Source organism: Sarcophilus harrisii, chromosome 2, assembly GCF_902635505.1.
Source record: "Sarcophilus harrisii chromosome 2, mSarHar1.11, whole genome shotgun sequence".
Taxonomy (NCBI): Eukaryota; Metazoa; Chordata; class Mammalia; order Dasyuromorphia; family Dasyuridae; genus Sarcophilus; species Sarcophilus harrisii.
In genome coordinates, this window is record NC_045427.1 from 594,233,492 (window position 1) to 594,249,825 (window position 16,334).

General features: G+C 42.7%; 1 protein-coding gene across 2 annotated transcripts in view; it reads left to right on the top strand.

Moving 5' to 3' along the window:
• The window catches only part of OGDHL (oxoglutarate dehydrogenase like), a 53,447-nt gene extending 45,187 nt beyond the window's left edge, over nucleotides 1-8,260 (top strand). For both annotated transcript variants that reach the window (XM_031956269.1, XM_031956268.1), the window contains 6 exons: nucleotides 1,136-1,207; nucleotides 1,812-1,937; nucleotides 3,803-3,875; nucleotides 5,899-6,062; nucleotides 6,760-6,911; nucleotides 7,518-8,260. In XM_031956269.1, coding sequence (XP_031812129.1) covers nucleotides 1,136-1,207; nucleotides 1,812-1,937; nucleotides 3,803-3,875; nucleotides 5,899-6,062; nucleotides 6,760-6,911; nucleotides 7,518-7,641 — 711 coding nt within the window. In that variant the 3' untranslated portion in view covers nucleotides 7,642-8,260. The remainder of the gene's footprint in view (nucleotides 1-1,135; nucleotides 1,208-1,811; nucleotides 1,938-3,802; nucleotides 3,876-5,898; nucleotides 6,063-6,759; nucleotides 6,912-7,517) is intronic.
• The last annotated feature ends 8,074 nt before the right edge of the window (nucleotides 8,261-16,334 follow it).

Sequence of the window (16,334 nt, forward strand, 5' to 3'; positions counted from 1 at the left end):
TGGCTCAGTAAGGCCGGTTCTTGGATGGTACTGACAGAAGGGGTGTTGGAGGTAGTAGGATTTGCTGAGGAATTGGGGGACATTGGTACAGAGTTTAGGGTCTGAGGCATTTTGCTCCATCTTCTCTGGGTGGAACAAGTGCAAGTGACAGGTAAAAAAGACTCATGGGACCACATTTTAATTCACCAATCTGACAAACATCTTTCTTATTTGCACTCTTCTCTTTCCCTCTCTACCTTGACTTCCCTCCATTTCCTTCCAGTTCACAGGACCCTCTTTGGTTGTGTTCATCTCTGTGACTGTTAATCTCTCTTCTCTGAGCCCTCCTTCCCCATCCACTTCTTAGTCCTCCCCAATTTTGCTTTTCATTATACATTGCTATATTCCATCATTGTGTGCTGTGATGCTATTGCTGATCGTTAGCATTTATAGAGCACTTTAGGTTTGCATAGACCTTTGTGTATCTCTCACCATTTGATATCCCTTAATGTTGTGTCCTCCCTCTTGTTTATTTCCACTTTATCCTCCTGTGTTCAGAGTTGTTGGCGTGTTGTCTTCCCTATTTTAAGGTGAGCTCTTTGAGAGCTTAATGTTTTGATTTTCTTTGCATTTTTGGCATTTAGCACAGTGTGTGCACACAGTAGGTGCTTAATAAATGTTTAACTGAACAATTGACAGATTTCTTACAACAGCCTTGTGAGGGCGGTGCTGTTATTATCCTCATTTTACAAAAGAGGAAACAGGCTAAATGGTAGGCTCACGGTCACACAATTGATAAGGATGTGAGGAAGGCATTAAATCTGGTCCTCCTACTTCCAACATCCCTTAGCTTAGCAGACAAGTCACTTAACCTTGTGGAGCCTCAGTTTCTCATTTGTAGAATGGGGATAATAACAGAATCTATTTCACACCTATTTTGAGATTCAAATGAAAAAATAGGCAAAATATTTTGCAAACTTTAAAATGCCATTATTAGTGGCAGTTTTACATTATTATTTGTTATTGTTTCTTCAGGTCAGGGACCATAGCCTTTCTCCCAGAGCCAGTAGTGTGTCTCTCCCTCCAAACGGACACAGATCCCATGTCCTGCTAATGTGTAGGAAGTTTTAGGTGAATGAATGACTGTCATTTTCAGGGCCCTGAACACTCCTCTGCCCGACCCGAGAGATTCCTGCAAATGAGCAATGATGATTCGGACGCCTATCCAGTAAGTCCTGAGCCCCCACGGCCACTCTGCCTCGCTTTCCTCCCTGGGGCATTTCTTGGCCTTTGGGGACAGTGCGTTCTTTCCTTCCCTGCCCTTTGCTGACTTGATAGGGTCAGCAGATTCCTTCTTCTCCATCTTTTATTCTCTACAAATTGGGTTTTTTTCCCTCAGACTCTGGGGTTGAGATCCCAGGTTACCTAGTGGGGGAGAGAGAGCGATCAGGAGAAAGGGCAGAGGGAAAAGAGACATGGGGGCATTGAAGGCAAACTCATTTCTTTCAGTCTTGCTTCTGCCTGGACCTGCCTGGGAAAGGGGTTGAGGTAGTTTCCAGGAAAGTCAGGAGAGTTCAAAAAGGGGAGGACGGGCCGGCCCAAAACTGATGGTTAAGTCCAGAAGGGTAGGATGTTGTGGGGAAAACTTCTCAGGTGAAACTAGTTGGGGATGGGAGGGAACGGAGAGAGTTGATCAGTTTGGCTCCTCCTCGATGGAAAGTGTACTCTGCCTTACGCTGGACTCCTTTGGTCTGGATCAAGGAGGAGAGGGGCTTCTTAGGGTTGGAAGTTGGAAGCTACGGGGGCTTCTCAGGTGAACTTTCTGTTCCCAGGAGTTCAGTGATGACTTTGAGGTTGGACAGCTCTATGATTGCAACTGGATTGTTGTCAACTGTTCCACACCTGCCAACTACTTCCACGTGCTCCGGAGGCAGATCCTGCTCCCCTTCAGGAAGCCGGTGAGTTGTGGGTTGGGGAGGGTTTAGTCAGGCCCTTGGTATGGTTAGCTTAAGGTGGTTAGGGTCATCTGAAAATCTCTGAGGCTTTGATTTGTTTTCTCAGAGCTCCAGGGAGAACATGAGATTTTTGTGGGTTTAGAAAAAAGTTATTGATGTTTTTGTTTTTAGATCTGAATATACCCCTTTCCTCCTTCCCTACCCAGAGAGTCTTCATTTGTGACAAAGAATAAACAGGAAGGGGGGAAGGGAAAGGTCAATTCAGCAAAACTAACCAATGTATCTAACAGCTTGACAGGAGATAAAGTGCTCCCCACCCATCGTCCCTCATCTCTGCAAAGGAGGGAGTTTCATTTTCTCATCTTTGGGGCCAAGCTTGGTGATTATAATGACACAGGATTCAGTTTCATTGGTCTTGTATTTTATTGGGCTTGAAGAAATATCCCTAGTGTGGAATGGATGTAGTCTGGATTTCCCTTAGGAGCTTACCCTGAATTCCCCTGGAATTATCCCCTGCCTGCCCCTTATCAATCTTTTCTTTTATTATACTGTCACTGGGGGAGGAAGGAACAGAGAAACAGGATAAACTCCTGCCCAGAATAAAGCTGTTGATAGAATATGAGTGTCCCCATCACATAATAACACCTTGCTACAATTGTAAAGTGCAAAATGTTTTCACATCCATTATCTCATTTCATTTTCACAACAGTGTGGTTACAGAGGCAGGCAGGAGTGTGCCAGCAAATGCTTAACAACCAGTTCTCTCTAAAAGAAAATAGACACGTTATATGTCTAGATTTCATCTGTGTCATTAATATTTCACCTTAAGTCTAGACAGTCAATAAAACAATAAAGTTGAGCCCCAATTTCTAGTGCTTTTTATTGTCTATTGAGCCCTGATTTCTAGTGCTTTTTGATCTCTGAGGTGTAAATGGCAGACATTTTAGGCCCCATAGAATGTAGTGGAAGAAGAACAGCTGGTTGCTTTTTGCTGATCTATAAAGACCAAGTAGTTAATTGGACTCATAGAACATCAAAGCTGGTTTCTTTCTTAGCTTAACTTCCCGCTCATAGGTCTTACAGCTAGAGAAGATGGGTGGGGAGTTGGAAGGAAATTTGTAATTGTGATTTGTAATTCCCACTCCTGAAAATGTCATAAAAGTAGCCTGGCGCTCAGCTATGTAGGGTTTGAGATCGCCTTCGTGTTCTCCCCTCGTGATGCTGCTCAGGGCTGGGCTGAGGCTGCTCCCTGAGTGCCATATGTCCTGAGGCTGGCCCCAGCCGAGGTCGGTGTGGCGAGGGGGTGGCAGAGGAAACTGGGTCCCGTTCCCCCAGGTAGCTGGACTATAGAGGGATGAGTGAGGACTCAGAGATCTGTATTCTAGCATCAGCTTCTTCATTGACTCACTGGGTGACAGTGGGCAAGAGGTCACTGAGTCTCTTTTGGCTTCTCTTGCTTCCTTTGTAAAATGGGATTAATCTTGCTTGAAATAAAACTTGTGTGAATGTGCTTTGAAAACTTTAATCTCAGTCCAAATATGGCACAAATCTCTGAGATTTGGGAAGCAGGACCCTCTCTTCCACTCCACGGATGGGGATAGGAATGGGAGAGGAGGGAGGGGAGAGAGCCAATGTTTGCAAAGCACCTGCTCTGACCCAGGGACTGTGAGACCTGCAATATCTCCTTTGTTCCTCATAACAGTCCTGGAGGTGGGTGCTCTTCTTCTTGCCCTTGTACAGCCGAGGAACCAGAGGCAGATCGCACTTGTGATTTGCCCAGGGACAAGCATCTAGGAAGTGTCTGAGGTCAGCTTTGAACTTCCTGGGTTCTGTGAGTGGGACCATCTGCCTTTATGTCTCTTTTCCAGCTCATCATCTTTACTCCCAAGTCCCTGCTGAGGCATCCTGATGCCAAGTCCAGCTTTGATGAGATGGTGTCTGGTAAGGGCCCCTTTTTAGGGCAGGAGGGAAGGGGAGGGTGTCGGGTATCCTTGAAGATGGACTGGGTTGGGGATGGACGTGCCCTGCCTCCCTCCCCCTATACTGTTGCTGTGGGCAACATGGATTCCTGACCCCCTGAGCTGATCTGGGCCAGCTGTGGCTCCCTCCGTGGTTCCCTCCGATTGTGCCCAAGGGATGGATGTTAGCCTGTCCAGAACCTCCTGCTTCTGAGCACAGAATCCTCCTGGATCCATAAAATGGGCAGACAGAGAATACAGTTGCTTGAGGGCCACAGAGCCCTCGTTCACCGCTCAAGGCTGTACCTAAGAGAATTTTCCCTTTAGTCAGGGGGGAAAAGTCAGCTTGCGAATCGTTATAAAAGGTCACTAATCATCCCAGGGCCAAACAAGCAGCTCAGACAGTGGGTGCCATGGGAGTTCAGCCTCGGGGAGGAGGCAAGATTGGAGTTAGGCCGTGAAGGCTGCCCAGGGTGCAGGGGGGGGGGGGGATGGTATTCCTATCTGGAGGAAGGACAGGAGCCAAATCCCTGGGAGCCAGGGTTTAGAAAGACCCTTCCTTGGGGCAAGGTGAGCATTCTTCCTTGTTCTGTCTTCTTGGCCTGGGGATAACCTCTCTCAGGTTATTCTGAGCACCAGAAGGGATGTTGATGGGAATGCTCCGTTTGACCCCTGAGTCCTTTTATAAATGTTCTTCAGGTTCCTTAAGAGCTATAATGACTTCTGGTAATGGGCTTATTAATTGTTGCTGACATCAGCTTATTGGACATGTTATTAATGGGAACGGCCTGTGGTATGTTGTAGCTTTGGATCAGCTGTGACATCCAAGTACATTTTCAAAGGATCCGCAACCCTTTCTTCCAGGGCCTGTTGGTCACCTTCCAGTCTAACTCTCTAAGTACCGAAAGTTATTTGAAAGTTTTCTGCTGAATTGTTAGGGTCGCTTCTCTGCTCTATGGTGTTTGGCTCTCTGCTGGTTATGGCTCCCAACTAGGAGTTTGGCTAATAGATATTGGAGGGCCCACTGGTACGGACGTATCCATGCTGGGGTCCGTGGGGTATCACAGGGCCACATATTTAGGGCTAGAAGAAACTTTAGTGGTCAAGGGCCCAACTCATCCCTTTTATATATGAGGAAACCGAATTTCAGAGAGGTTTAAGTGACTAAGTCAGAATAGCAAGTAGATCTAGTTTGTCTTGTCTTTTTGCCATCATACAGTACCCCTTAGCACATGCTTGTTGAACTGAATCAAATTGATTTAGATGAGAGAAGCAAAAAACAGGGCCATAGGTAAGGGAGCTTCCATTCTGCTGGGCAGTTAAGATCTCCATGTCTCTCAGAAATGCCTAGAGAAAAATAAAGGTTGACTTTATGGAATCAGGGACTAAGTTGTACCGTTCTGCCGCTTCGGGCTGGCTGGTGGGAGGGCAGAGAATGGAGAGATCACTATGAGCTGAGTCTATTAGGGAATCCTTTGTAATACTGGGTCTTTAAGGATGGAAGCCATATGTGAAGAAAATGGATCTGGAATGGCTGGAAAACTAGATTCTCTCTGACTCTCTCTCTCTCTCCCCCTCATGAGGCAATAATTGCCCAGGGTCTCACACCCAGGAAGTGTTTAGTGACTGAGGCCACATTTGAACTTGGGTCCTCCTGACTTCAGGGCGAGTGCTCTATCCACTGCACCATCTCGCTGCCCAAGGCTCAACCTCTTGATACAGTGACAAGACTTATGGTTGTGTTTTTGGGGTATCTTGGTACATTTCTTTCCTTTTTCCTCTATATGCTGCCTTCTCCCTTCTCTTTTCCCTCTGACTGGTTTCTAAGGGCCTGCACCAGCAGCTCACAGATCCATGTAGCTTGCAATCTTGGGAGGGAGAGGAACCAGATGTGGGTCCAGGGCCATTGCTGGAAGCTCTGTCCTCAGGTTGCCAGGCTGGGGACTTCTCCCTCTCTATAACTGATATTTAAGCCAACATTGGCCATTAATGATGGTTTCTCTAAGGTACCAGCTTCCGACGGATGATTCCTGAGGAGGGGTCGGCGTCCCAGGCCCCTGAGGATGTGAAGCGGCTAATATTTTGCACAGGAAAGGTATATTACGACCTAGTAAAAGAACGGAAAAACCAGGATCTGGACAAGCAAGTAGCTATTACTCGGCTAGAACAGGTAAGCAGTCCTCAACCCAGCCTTCCTCCTAGCAAGGATCTTGGAACTTCTCTTGTGAGGATCTTCAGACCTCGAACTACCTGAAGGTAGTTCTTCCTCCTTCCACCTCCTCCCCTGTCTAAAACACACACAAACACTATCATAATTCCTCTGGGCAGGTTGGAGAAAACAGAAAAAATGCTAGATTGGGAAATTTGGGTTCTTGAATTAGCTCTGCCATTACATTTCTGTCCTCAGTATCCTCATCTCCAAAATAAATCAGATAAAATGAAAATAATAGCTAGTTATTTGTAGAGCGCTTTAAAGTTTGCAAAGTGCTTTAGAAATATAATTTCACTTGATTCTCACCTCGACCCTGGGAGGTAGGTGCAATTATTATCCCCATTTTATTACCCTCCAGCAATGACTTGCTCAGGGTCACACAGCTGGTGAATGATTGGGGCTGGATTTGAACTCGAGTCTTCACGACTGTAAGCCCACCCTCTGTGTCACTCGGCTGCTAAGACAGGCCCCACTTTGGGCCAGCATGAATCTCGGTGTGGAGCGAATGGGAGACGGCTAGATCTCACAGAATGGTAGCAGGGGAGGGGTAGCCAATTGCATTTTGCTAGCATTGACTTTTCACTGGCAAAGGGGTCTGGTTTTTTGTTTATTTCTACCCTTCTTTCATCTTTGGTCATGGGCTTTTCTCCCACAGATCTTTCCCTTTCCCTTTGACCTTATAAAACAAGAAATAGAAAAATACCCCAGAGCCGAACTCATCTGGTGTCAAGAGGAGCACAAGAACATGGGCTATTACGACTACATCAGCCCCCGGTTCCGCACCGTCAGCCGGACTCGGCCCATATGGTACGCGATGGACAGGCGCGGGGACGCTCGGGCCGCGGCTGGAGTTTGTGGCCATTCGCACGTGCTGGCGGTTCACTCTGATGGAGAGGGGCTTATATTGTTAACCTGGAAGGGTCGCTGTTGGCCGGACCCATTGGGGAGACCTTTGTAAAACTTGATCTTTATTTGAAGAAAGAAGCAGAACAGCTTCTGCAGGGTAGAAAGTGCAATAGACCAGAGAACTAGGAGCCCAAAAGTAGGAGGAATGACGGAGTCCATATAGAGCATGTGACTGGGATCTCATTGGGGATGAAGGGAAGGTTTTGTGCTTGAGTCCAAGAGATTGGGGATTGGGGGAGGGGGAGATGGCGCTAGGTAGCAGCTCTCCTGATAAAGATCTGGAGACTAGTTCAATCTGAATCAATGATGAGATCTGACTGCGGATCTTTGGTTAGGTCAGGAGCTTCCTGGTGCCAGGGGATTAAGAGGGGACCGACGGTTCCACTGCTCTCGTGGAGAGACCACCCTGGGGCCACAGTCTGGGGCGGGGGACTCCTGCTCAGCGGGTTTCTGACTCTCCTTGAAAGGCTGCTGCTGGGAGATCATTTCTGGTTTCTTGCCTTCCAGGTACGTTGGGCGAGACCCGGCCGCTGCTTCCGCCACGGGGAACAAGAACACTCACCTGGTGTCCCTGAAAAAGTTCCTGGACACAGCCTTCAACTTGGAGGCATTTGAGGGAAAGACATTTTAGAGCCGAGGGGCGGGTGCCCTCCCTCTGTCCTCCAGGTGACTGAGCGGTGTGAGAAAGAGCGGCTTCCAAAGACTGGAACAACTGAGGGAGCAGGAAGTGTGGAGGGCCAGCCTTTGGTGGACTGAATCGTTTCCCTTTTCTCTTGAGATCCTGAGGAGGGAAGAGACCTTGGGAGAGGTGCTGGCGGAAAAGGGCCTTGGGCTGGGGTTTTCTTCAGGACTAATACACCTTTGCCTCTGCTCTCCAAATTGATGGTGTAACTTTCTCTTCCTGGGTTATCCTCTTTCCTAATTAGGATCTTATCTCTTTTTGAAGCCAGTGGAAATGACTGATTGAGAGTAGCCCATCTCTTACCCTTCCTTTCTTTGCAGCCCGAGGTGATTAAATGAATAAGCAGCAGATGAAAAGGAAATATTATTTTGTGTTCTTCTAAATGGGAATTTCAGCAATAAACCTGGGTGAAGCTAAGTAATGTTGGAACAATTGGGTTTTTTGTGCCCTGTTTTACAGAGCCACATAATATGAAGTTTGTCTACTCCTGTAATCAGTGTGCCCAGGACTCAATGTGTACCAAAGTAGAAAACAGAATTAATGTAGAAATAAACAATGGTAAAACATATCTCCTTGCCATCTTCTCTCTGTGGAGGTGTGTGTATATGGACATGTGTGCCAGAGAGAGAGAGAGAGAGAGAGAGAGAGAGAGAGAGAGAGAGAGAGATGGGAGGAAAGAGGGAGAGATAAAGAAGAAAGAGAGAGAGATAGAGAGACAGAGCGAGAGAGAGAATCAAGATGGGGGAAAGAGGGAGAGAGAAAGAAGAAAGAGAGACACAGAGAGATAGAATCAAGATGGGAAGAGGGAGAGAGAAAGAAGAAAGAGAGAGAGATCTGTGTGTATTTCTCAGTGATGGGCAAATAGTTGGTGCTTAATAAGTGCTTATTGGTTAACTGGAAGTGGAGTATAAAGAAGCTCTCCATTCCCCATAGATTTCAAAAGGACAAAACACATACTCTAGGCTTAGAGTTCTCCCTCAGAGAGCCAGGGCTTGTGAAATGTTGAAAAATCTATTGGTATTTTCCATTCTTGTCTTCTGTTGATTTTACTCCTTAGTAAATGGCTGGGAAGGTTACAGGAGAGGGTTTATAATACTTTTTGAAATAGTTTTAGAAATCCTTAAAGGGAAAATAAAACCAGACTCCAGCCAGGAATTTTAAATCCTTTAAATCTCAAAAATTGTTATACCCAAGAGTGCTTCTAGATAATCTGAAAGAATGATTTTCTTTGGTAATTACTTAACCCTATGAAAAACCAAATCTTTTAAGGCAATTTTTGCTAATGAGCAATATAAGTTTTAGGACTGAGGCAGTTTCCAAACCTGTGGTTTCATTTGTACAGGGGAACTCTCTGTTAACAATGTTCTCCACTGATGTGAGGAAATTCCTCTGTAACTTTATAGTATAAGAGAATTGTTTAAGGCACTGAAAGGTGATTCACTTAGCTGCATGGGCCAGAAGCAGGATTTGAACCTGTCTTCCTGGCTCTTAAGACCAGTGTTTTAGCTCTTTATACACTATGTCCTGGGGGGTAGGGATAGATCATTGGACCTGGAATCAGGAAGATTTGAGTTCAAATCTGGCTTTAGACACTATTTCCCTATGCATGTTACAATCTCTGCTTGCCTCAGTTTCTCATCTATGGAATAGGAATAATAACAGCATTCACCTCTTGGGCTTGCTGTAAGGATCAAATGAGATAATATTTGTTAATTTTAGCACAGTGCCTGGCACATAGGAGATGCTGTATAAATGTTAGCTATTATATTACTACTATTTTAACTATTCCAGGGGAGAAAAGTACCACTTGTGGAGTCTGGGGATCTGGTTCAAATCCTGCCTGTGACACTTATTACCTTTATAACTCTGGGCAAGTCACAACCTCACTGAGCCTCAGTTTTCTAATCTATAAGATGAGAGCCTCTGAATCCTTCTAGTTCTCCATCTACAAACTGCCATGCTCCTAATGAGGCTGTAGTCATTACAACCTAGAGCTGAAAAAAGACCTCAGAGATTATCTAGTCCATCCCCCTCTCAAAAACGTTGGCTGTAAAAAAAGTGTTCCCCCCCGCAACTTTCTGCTTCCCTTCTAATCTTGGCTGCATTGGCTTTGTTTGTACAAAATATTTTTTTAATTTAATGTAATCAAAATTATCCATTTGGCATTTCATAATGTTCTCTAGTTTCTCTTTGCCCATAAATTCCTCCCTTCTTTACAGATCACCCCCCTTCCCCTTTTAGAGATTAGGAATCTGAGACCCAGGGAGATTGTGATTTGCCAAAAAACATACTGCTTCTCTCTATATTTGGTACCAGTTTCTAGTGTTTCAAAAACACTGGACCCAGGTTCTCCAATTAAAAACACTGAACCTATTTAGAGTCAAGTACTGCACATTAATTTCTAAGTACCTTTCCTAATGGTTACATTCCTGTGTTTTTAAGCCATTGTCACTAAATATGAATTCATAATTAGCCATAGAGAATTACTCTGTGTCCCACTTAGCATAAGTGTTTGCTTCATTAGTGACACTACCAGCTGGTAGCTGCTCTTTGAAATCAAAGCAAGCCCCGTTGTTTGCCATGAGGGACACACAGCAACCTGGGTGAGCTGCTGGCGTGCTCTCTGACTTGATTGGAGTTGAGAAACAATTGTCTTCCTAGAACACCCTGCATTATATCCCGGTTGGATAACCCTGTTTGTGAATCCTTGGACCTTTGGGGGGAAAAACATAATTAGAGGCTACTTCTGAGCTGAATGTCATCCTAGTTTTCATTGACTTTACATGTGGCAAGTTGTGGAAGCAAACGAACTCATGTTTGCAGAAAATGTCTCTGCAGGCTGTGGGGGGAGTGGGGGGTGGGTGGGCCGGAGTGCTCAGCTGAAGGAAATCCCATCTGATTGAGGAAATGGAGGTAAGAAGAGAGCAAGTCTTCCTGCTTCCAGTGACTCCAGCAGAGGAAAAACTTCAGTGAAACTACATTGCACTTGGTTGGAAAACAGACTGAATCAGCTTAAAGTTTCCAAATTAAAGTTAGTTGGAAATGTGTACTTAAGCAACCATTATGGCTCAGGGTTTTTCCACTGTGATGAAGGTGTGATGGAATCAGAAGACCTTCCCACTGATGGCTGTGATGGAGCCAAAGGATCTTCCAAATGATGGTTGTGATGGAGCCAGAGGTCCTCCCCATTGATGGCTGTGATGGAGCCAGAGGTCCTTCCCATTGATGGCTGTGATGGAGCCAGAGGATCTCCCACTGATGGCTTCTCTACTTAGCTTTGGACAAAGCTCTTAGCCTTCCTGGGCTTCAGTTTCCTCAACTCTGTAATGCGAGGGGGTCTCTGAGATCCCTCCCCGCTCTAGGACAAAGATCCTATTATGTCTGAAAGAAGCCAGTATCTCTGGTGGGTCAGTAGTTTGCCTCAATCCCCTCTGAACCCTTGGTTTAATATATTGATATTTCAGTATTTCTCTTCTCCATCAGTCTGGTCCTGCTTCTAGCTCTCAATCAAGATGATTCATAGTAATGAGTGTCAAGCAGTTGATGCATTAATCCCATTAGCTAAATTGGACTGGGGGAAGATGTCCGTTCAGCTGTTTGCTGTGGCTTTTATGAATGTGCTGTGGAGAGAATGATGTTATTTTTCTCCTTCAATTGCCAGGCTTTCCAGGGGAACTTTGAACACAGCCAGAGTTAATTCCACAAACGTGGATGGTGGAGTGGTAAAATCTAACAAATTATCAAAATTAGCATGTGGTATTTGTTGTCATTCTTCTTAGCTAAAGTGCAAAACGAAAATAACCTGTGGTGGTTCTGTCCTCAAACTGGACAAGCGCTGTCCCCATGTCTTCCTTCTCCCCCGCCCCCCATCAGAATGTAAAGTTAAAAGACCACATGTTTCTCATTTTATTGCAAATACATTTTATTGGGGGGGAATTAGTGTATATTTCCCATTAATAATGTTCTTTCTTTTTGAGTTCTCTTCTGAACAATAGCCTCAGAAAAAACCCAGCTGGAAACAGCTCCTACTGCCTAACTCAGTAGTCAGTGGCTCAATCTGTTCTTCCTGAGTTGGACTTAATTTTGTAAAATGACAAAAATCACAGGTTTTGGACCAATCCTGCATGTTTTCTAAAATTATACAAGTCAATTTCCCCTGTTCTTCTGGAAAAATAAACAAACAAATAAAACCCACCATTGTAGAATCCTGACATAAGTCAGACGTGATGGAGTAAGGCTGATTAAAGGCACAAACACTGTGTCTTTGTGTGTTTGAGATGGTGTGCACTAAATCATGGATTTATATTCTTAGGAATCTATATTAGGGAAAACTGATAGACAGGACAGCTAGGTGGTGCCACAGTGCATAGAGAGGGAGATCTGGAGTCTGAAAGACTCATTTTTCTGACTTCAAATCTGACCTCAGAAATTAGCTGTGTAATTCTGGGAAAGTCACTTAACTCTGTTTGCCTCAGTTTCCTTATCTGTAAAATGAGCTGGAGAAGGAATTGGCAAACCCCTCCAGTGTCTTTGCCAAGAAAACGACAACAGGATCATGAAGAGTTAGATTATGAGTGAAGTCAATGAACAACAAAAAAAATAGAGGACTGGATGAGGAATCCAGAGGAGCTGGGTTCAAATTCTATCCCAGGCACTAGCTTTATGATCCTGGGCAAGTCATTTAACCTTAGTTTCCTTATCTATAAAATGGGGATAATATGAAGATGAAATGAGATATATATCTAAAACTTTTTGCAAAGCTTTAAGTGCTAAAAAATATTAGCTAGTTAATAGCAATGCATTTCTTAAAAGCAATTAAGCTGAAGAGAAAAAAGGGGATCACTTAAAGAAAAGTAAATTCTAAGAATCATAATCCATAATGATTTGGAAGAACTGAAAATGGAATTCTCCTTTATTCAGCAGAGATGCAGGGGATTGACTACCATGGCAGAAAAGTGGATATGTAATCATTTTATCTGTTGTTTTGCTTAACCTTTTGTTATAAGGGGTGATTATATTTCAAGATAGAGAGCAAGGGCTTGTTTCTAGAAATGACGGAAGTAAAACCAAAAGGCACCAATGAAATTTACTTGAAAAAATGAGTTAAACAGATTTACCTTCCAAAGTGGTATATCTGTAAAGGCAAAGTTTGTTTCTGCACATAGCCTCCAAAGCTTTCTTCACTGATCCTGTTATTGTAGGGTTTGTTTTTTTTCCCCCCCAATTCAACTCAACAAAATTTGTAAAATGTCTGTTGCGTGCAACTATATTGTGTGCTGGGGCTCTAGTAGTGAAATCATTCCTGCTTTCAGGGGTCTTACAATCTGATTTAGAGGGAGGAGAGGAAGTTGGGAGTTTAAGAAAGTATACAAATAAGTATGATGTAAGTTCAAACAGACCAAGGGCAAAAGAGAAAGCTAGTGAAAAATTGGAGGTGCTTTTTAACTTGGAGGGGTCAGAAAAGGCTTCGTGAACAAAATAGTATCTGAGTTGGGCAAAGAAGGAAGGGATTTCAGTAGATGAAACCAACTGAATCTCCTGAATCTGCAATAGATGGAAATGTGTGAGATTTCAAGCATAGGGGGATGATGTAAACGAAGGTGCACATGTATGAGAGAGTAAGACTAGAACCAGGTGGAGAGCGTGAAGTTTGGCTACAACATAGAATAGCTAGTCGATGATTTATTGCTTACTATGTGTCAGGGATTGTGCTAAGTAGTGGGGATATACATATAAAAAAAAAAGTCTCTGTCTTCAAGTAGTTTACAATCAATTGGGGAAGATAACACAAAAAGAGCTAAAAATGGGAGGAATGGGGTGGGCAGAGAAGATACCTAATAGATAGAAAACTAATAATGTAATGCAACCAAATGAGAAATGAAGTGTTCTAAGATGAGCTTCTGGAGTTCAGGCCCTCTCTCCAATCAGAAGGACAAAGGTTGGTGATGAGGTAAGAGTCCTAAGGCTGATGGGATCTTGTAAGACGATGAGGTTTCCAATAATGAACTTCCTGGGACATGGTGAACAAATCAGTTCCAAACTACTATTTTTACCTTTTCGGCTATTCTGTCTGGAACTTCTGCATTTAGCCCATACTAGAGTGTATTATAATTAAATCATTTGTATATATATTTTTATTTAATGGGGCCCTAATTCTTAAACTAGATTGTGAACTTCTAGAAGGCAAAAACCAGTGCCTGTTTCAACTCAGTTTCCCCAAACACCTTAAAGAATTGTTGATAGTAAGTGCGGAACCCACAATTGCTAAATTGAATTGAGAGAAGTTTTAAATACTAATTTTTTATTTATTTATTTATTTATTTTTAATAGCTTTTTATTTACAGGATATATACATGGGTAACTTTACAGCATTAACAATTGCCAAACCTCTTGTTCCAATTTTTCACCTCTTACCCCCCCCCACCCCCTCCCCTAGATGGCAGGATGACCAGTTAAATACTCATTTTTTAAAACAATACACAACAATATTTTATTATTATTTTTATCATTATTATTATTACACATTTAATGCTCTTTAAACTTTAAATACTCATTATTACACATGCAAGAGATATATGATTTGACCAGCACAGGAATAGTCTTGTTTTTTTTCCATAGAGCAATGTTTCCCTGGGTTTTATTAATGGTTTGTATTTAGCACTTTCTCCAAGGAAAGCAAAAGATATTAGCAAGAACTCCATAGTGTCAATTAAAAAAGACACTAAGGTCAAAGGATTAAGCCAAAGTACCATGCTATTATAGTGGAGAATCTAGTAAAAGAATCTGTTATTCTACCCACTGGACAACACAATGAGAAGACTATATTGTACAGTAATACAAAACCTGTAAAGAAACTGGCCTCAGCAGGAAGGGAACCAGGCTCTCATCCTTGTAGCCCAGAACCAGCCTAAGGGTATTTTTTTTTTAATGTGAGAATGGAAGCCACCAGTATGAACTGCCAATTGGAAGAAGACAAGAGATCTGGGGTGATAAAAGTAAGAAAACCCCTCAGTTCAACTGAGTGCTATCTGCTTTCTTAACTGAGGTATTCCTTACACAGTTATATGCCATAATATACATGGAGTTCCAAAAGCCTTGGTGTAGTTTTGAGTTTTACTAGCTTAAGAACAACTTTTTTAAAAAAGGCTAATAAATAGTCAAAGGTTCTGATAAAGGCCTCATTTCCAAAATATATAGAGAATTAACTCTAATTTATAAAAAATCAAGCCATTCTCCAATTGAAAAATGGTCAAAGGATATGAACAGACAATTCTCAGATGAAGAAATTGAAACTATTTCTAGTCATATGAAAAGATGCTCCAAGTCATTATTAATCAGAGAAATGCAAATTAAGACAACTCTAAGATACCACTACACACCTGTCAGATTGGCTAAGATGACAGGAAAAAATAATGATGATTGTTGGAGGGGATGTGGGAAAACTGGGACATTGATTCATTGTTGGTGGAGTTGTGAACGAATCCAACCATTTTGGAGAGTAGTTTGGAACTATGCTCAAAAAGTTATCAAACTGTGCATACCCTTTGATCCAGCAGTGTTACTACTGGGATTATATCCCAAAGAGATTATAAAGAAGGGAAAGGGACCTGTATGTGCACGAATGTTTGTGGCAGCCCTTTTTGTAGTGGCTAGAAACTGGAAACTGAATGGATGTCCATCAGTTGGAGAATGGCTGAATAAATTGTGGTATATGAAAATTATGGAATATTACTGTTCTGTAAGAAATGACCAACAGGATGATTTCAGAAAGGCCTGGAGAGACTTACACGAACTGATGCTAAGTGAAATGAGCAGGACCAGGAGATCATTATATACTTCAACAACAATACTAGATGATGACCAGTCCTGATGGATCAGGCCATCCTCAGCAACGAGATCAACCAAATCATTTCTAATGGAGCAGTAATGAACTGAACCAGCTATACCCAGAAAAAGAACTCTGGGAGATGACTAAAAACCATTACATTGAATTCCCAGTCCCTATATTTATGCACACCTGCATCTTTGATTTCCTTCACAAGCTAATTGTACAATAATTCAGAGTCTGATTCTTTTTGTACAGCAAAATAATGTTTTGGTCATGTATACTTATTGTGTATCTAAGTTATATTTTAATATATTTAACATCTACTGGTCATCCTGCCATTTAGGGGAGGGGGTGGGGGGGGGGAAGAGGTGAAAAATTGGAACAAGAGGTTTGGCAATTGTTAATGCTGTAAAGTTACCCATGTATATATCTTGTAAATTAAAGGCTATTAAATAAATTAAAAAAATAAAATAAAATAAAATAAAAATAAAAAAAAAAAGGCTAATAAAACTTTAAACTGCACAAACATTTTTGGGACATCTTGCACAATTATGTTTATGCCAATTTTCTTCCCAAAAGATAGGTTTTGGTCTTGGTCTTTTGTAACAGTGGCCAAGATTCCCAGCCTATTTGGGAAAGAAACCTATACGGCATATAACTATGAAATACTGCTGATGGAATGATGGTTTATATAGCTAAGTTTGGGGTTTTAAGCAAATACTTAGGACAGTGAACAAAAGACAAATGGATGATCTACCTTAAAAAAGAAACTGGAAAATTTTCATGGATTTTGACAGTATTTTGAAACCACTAG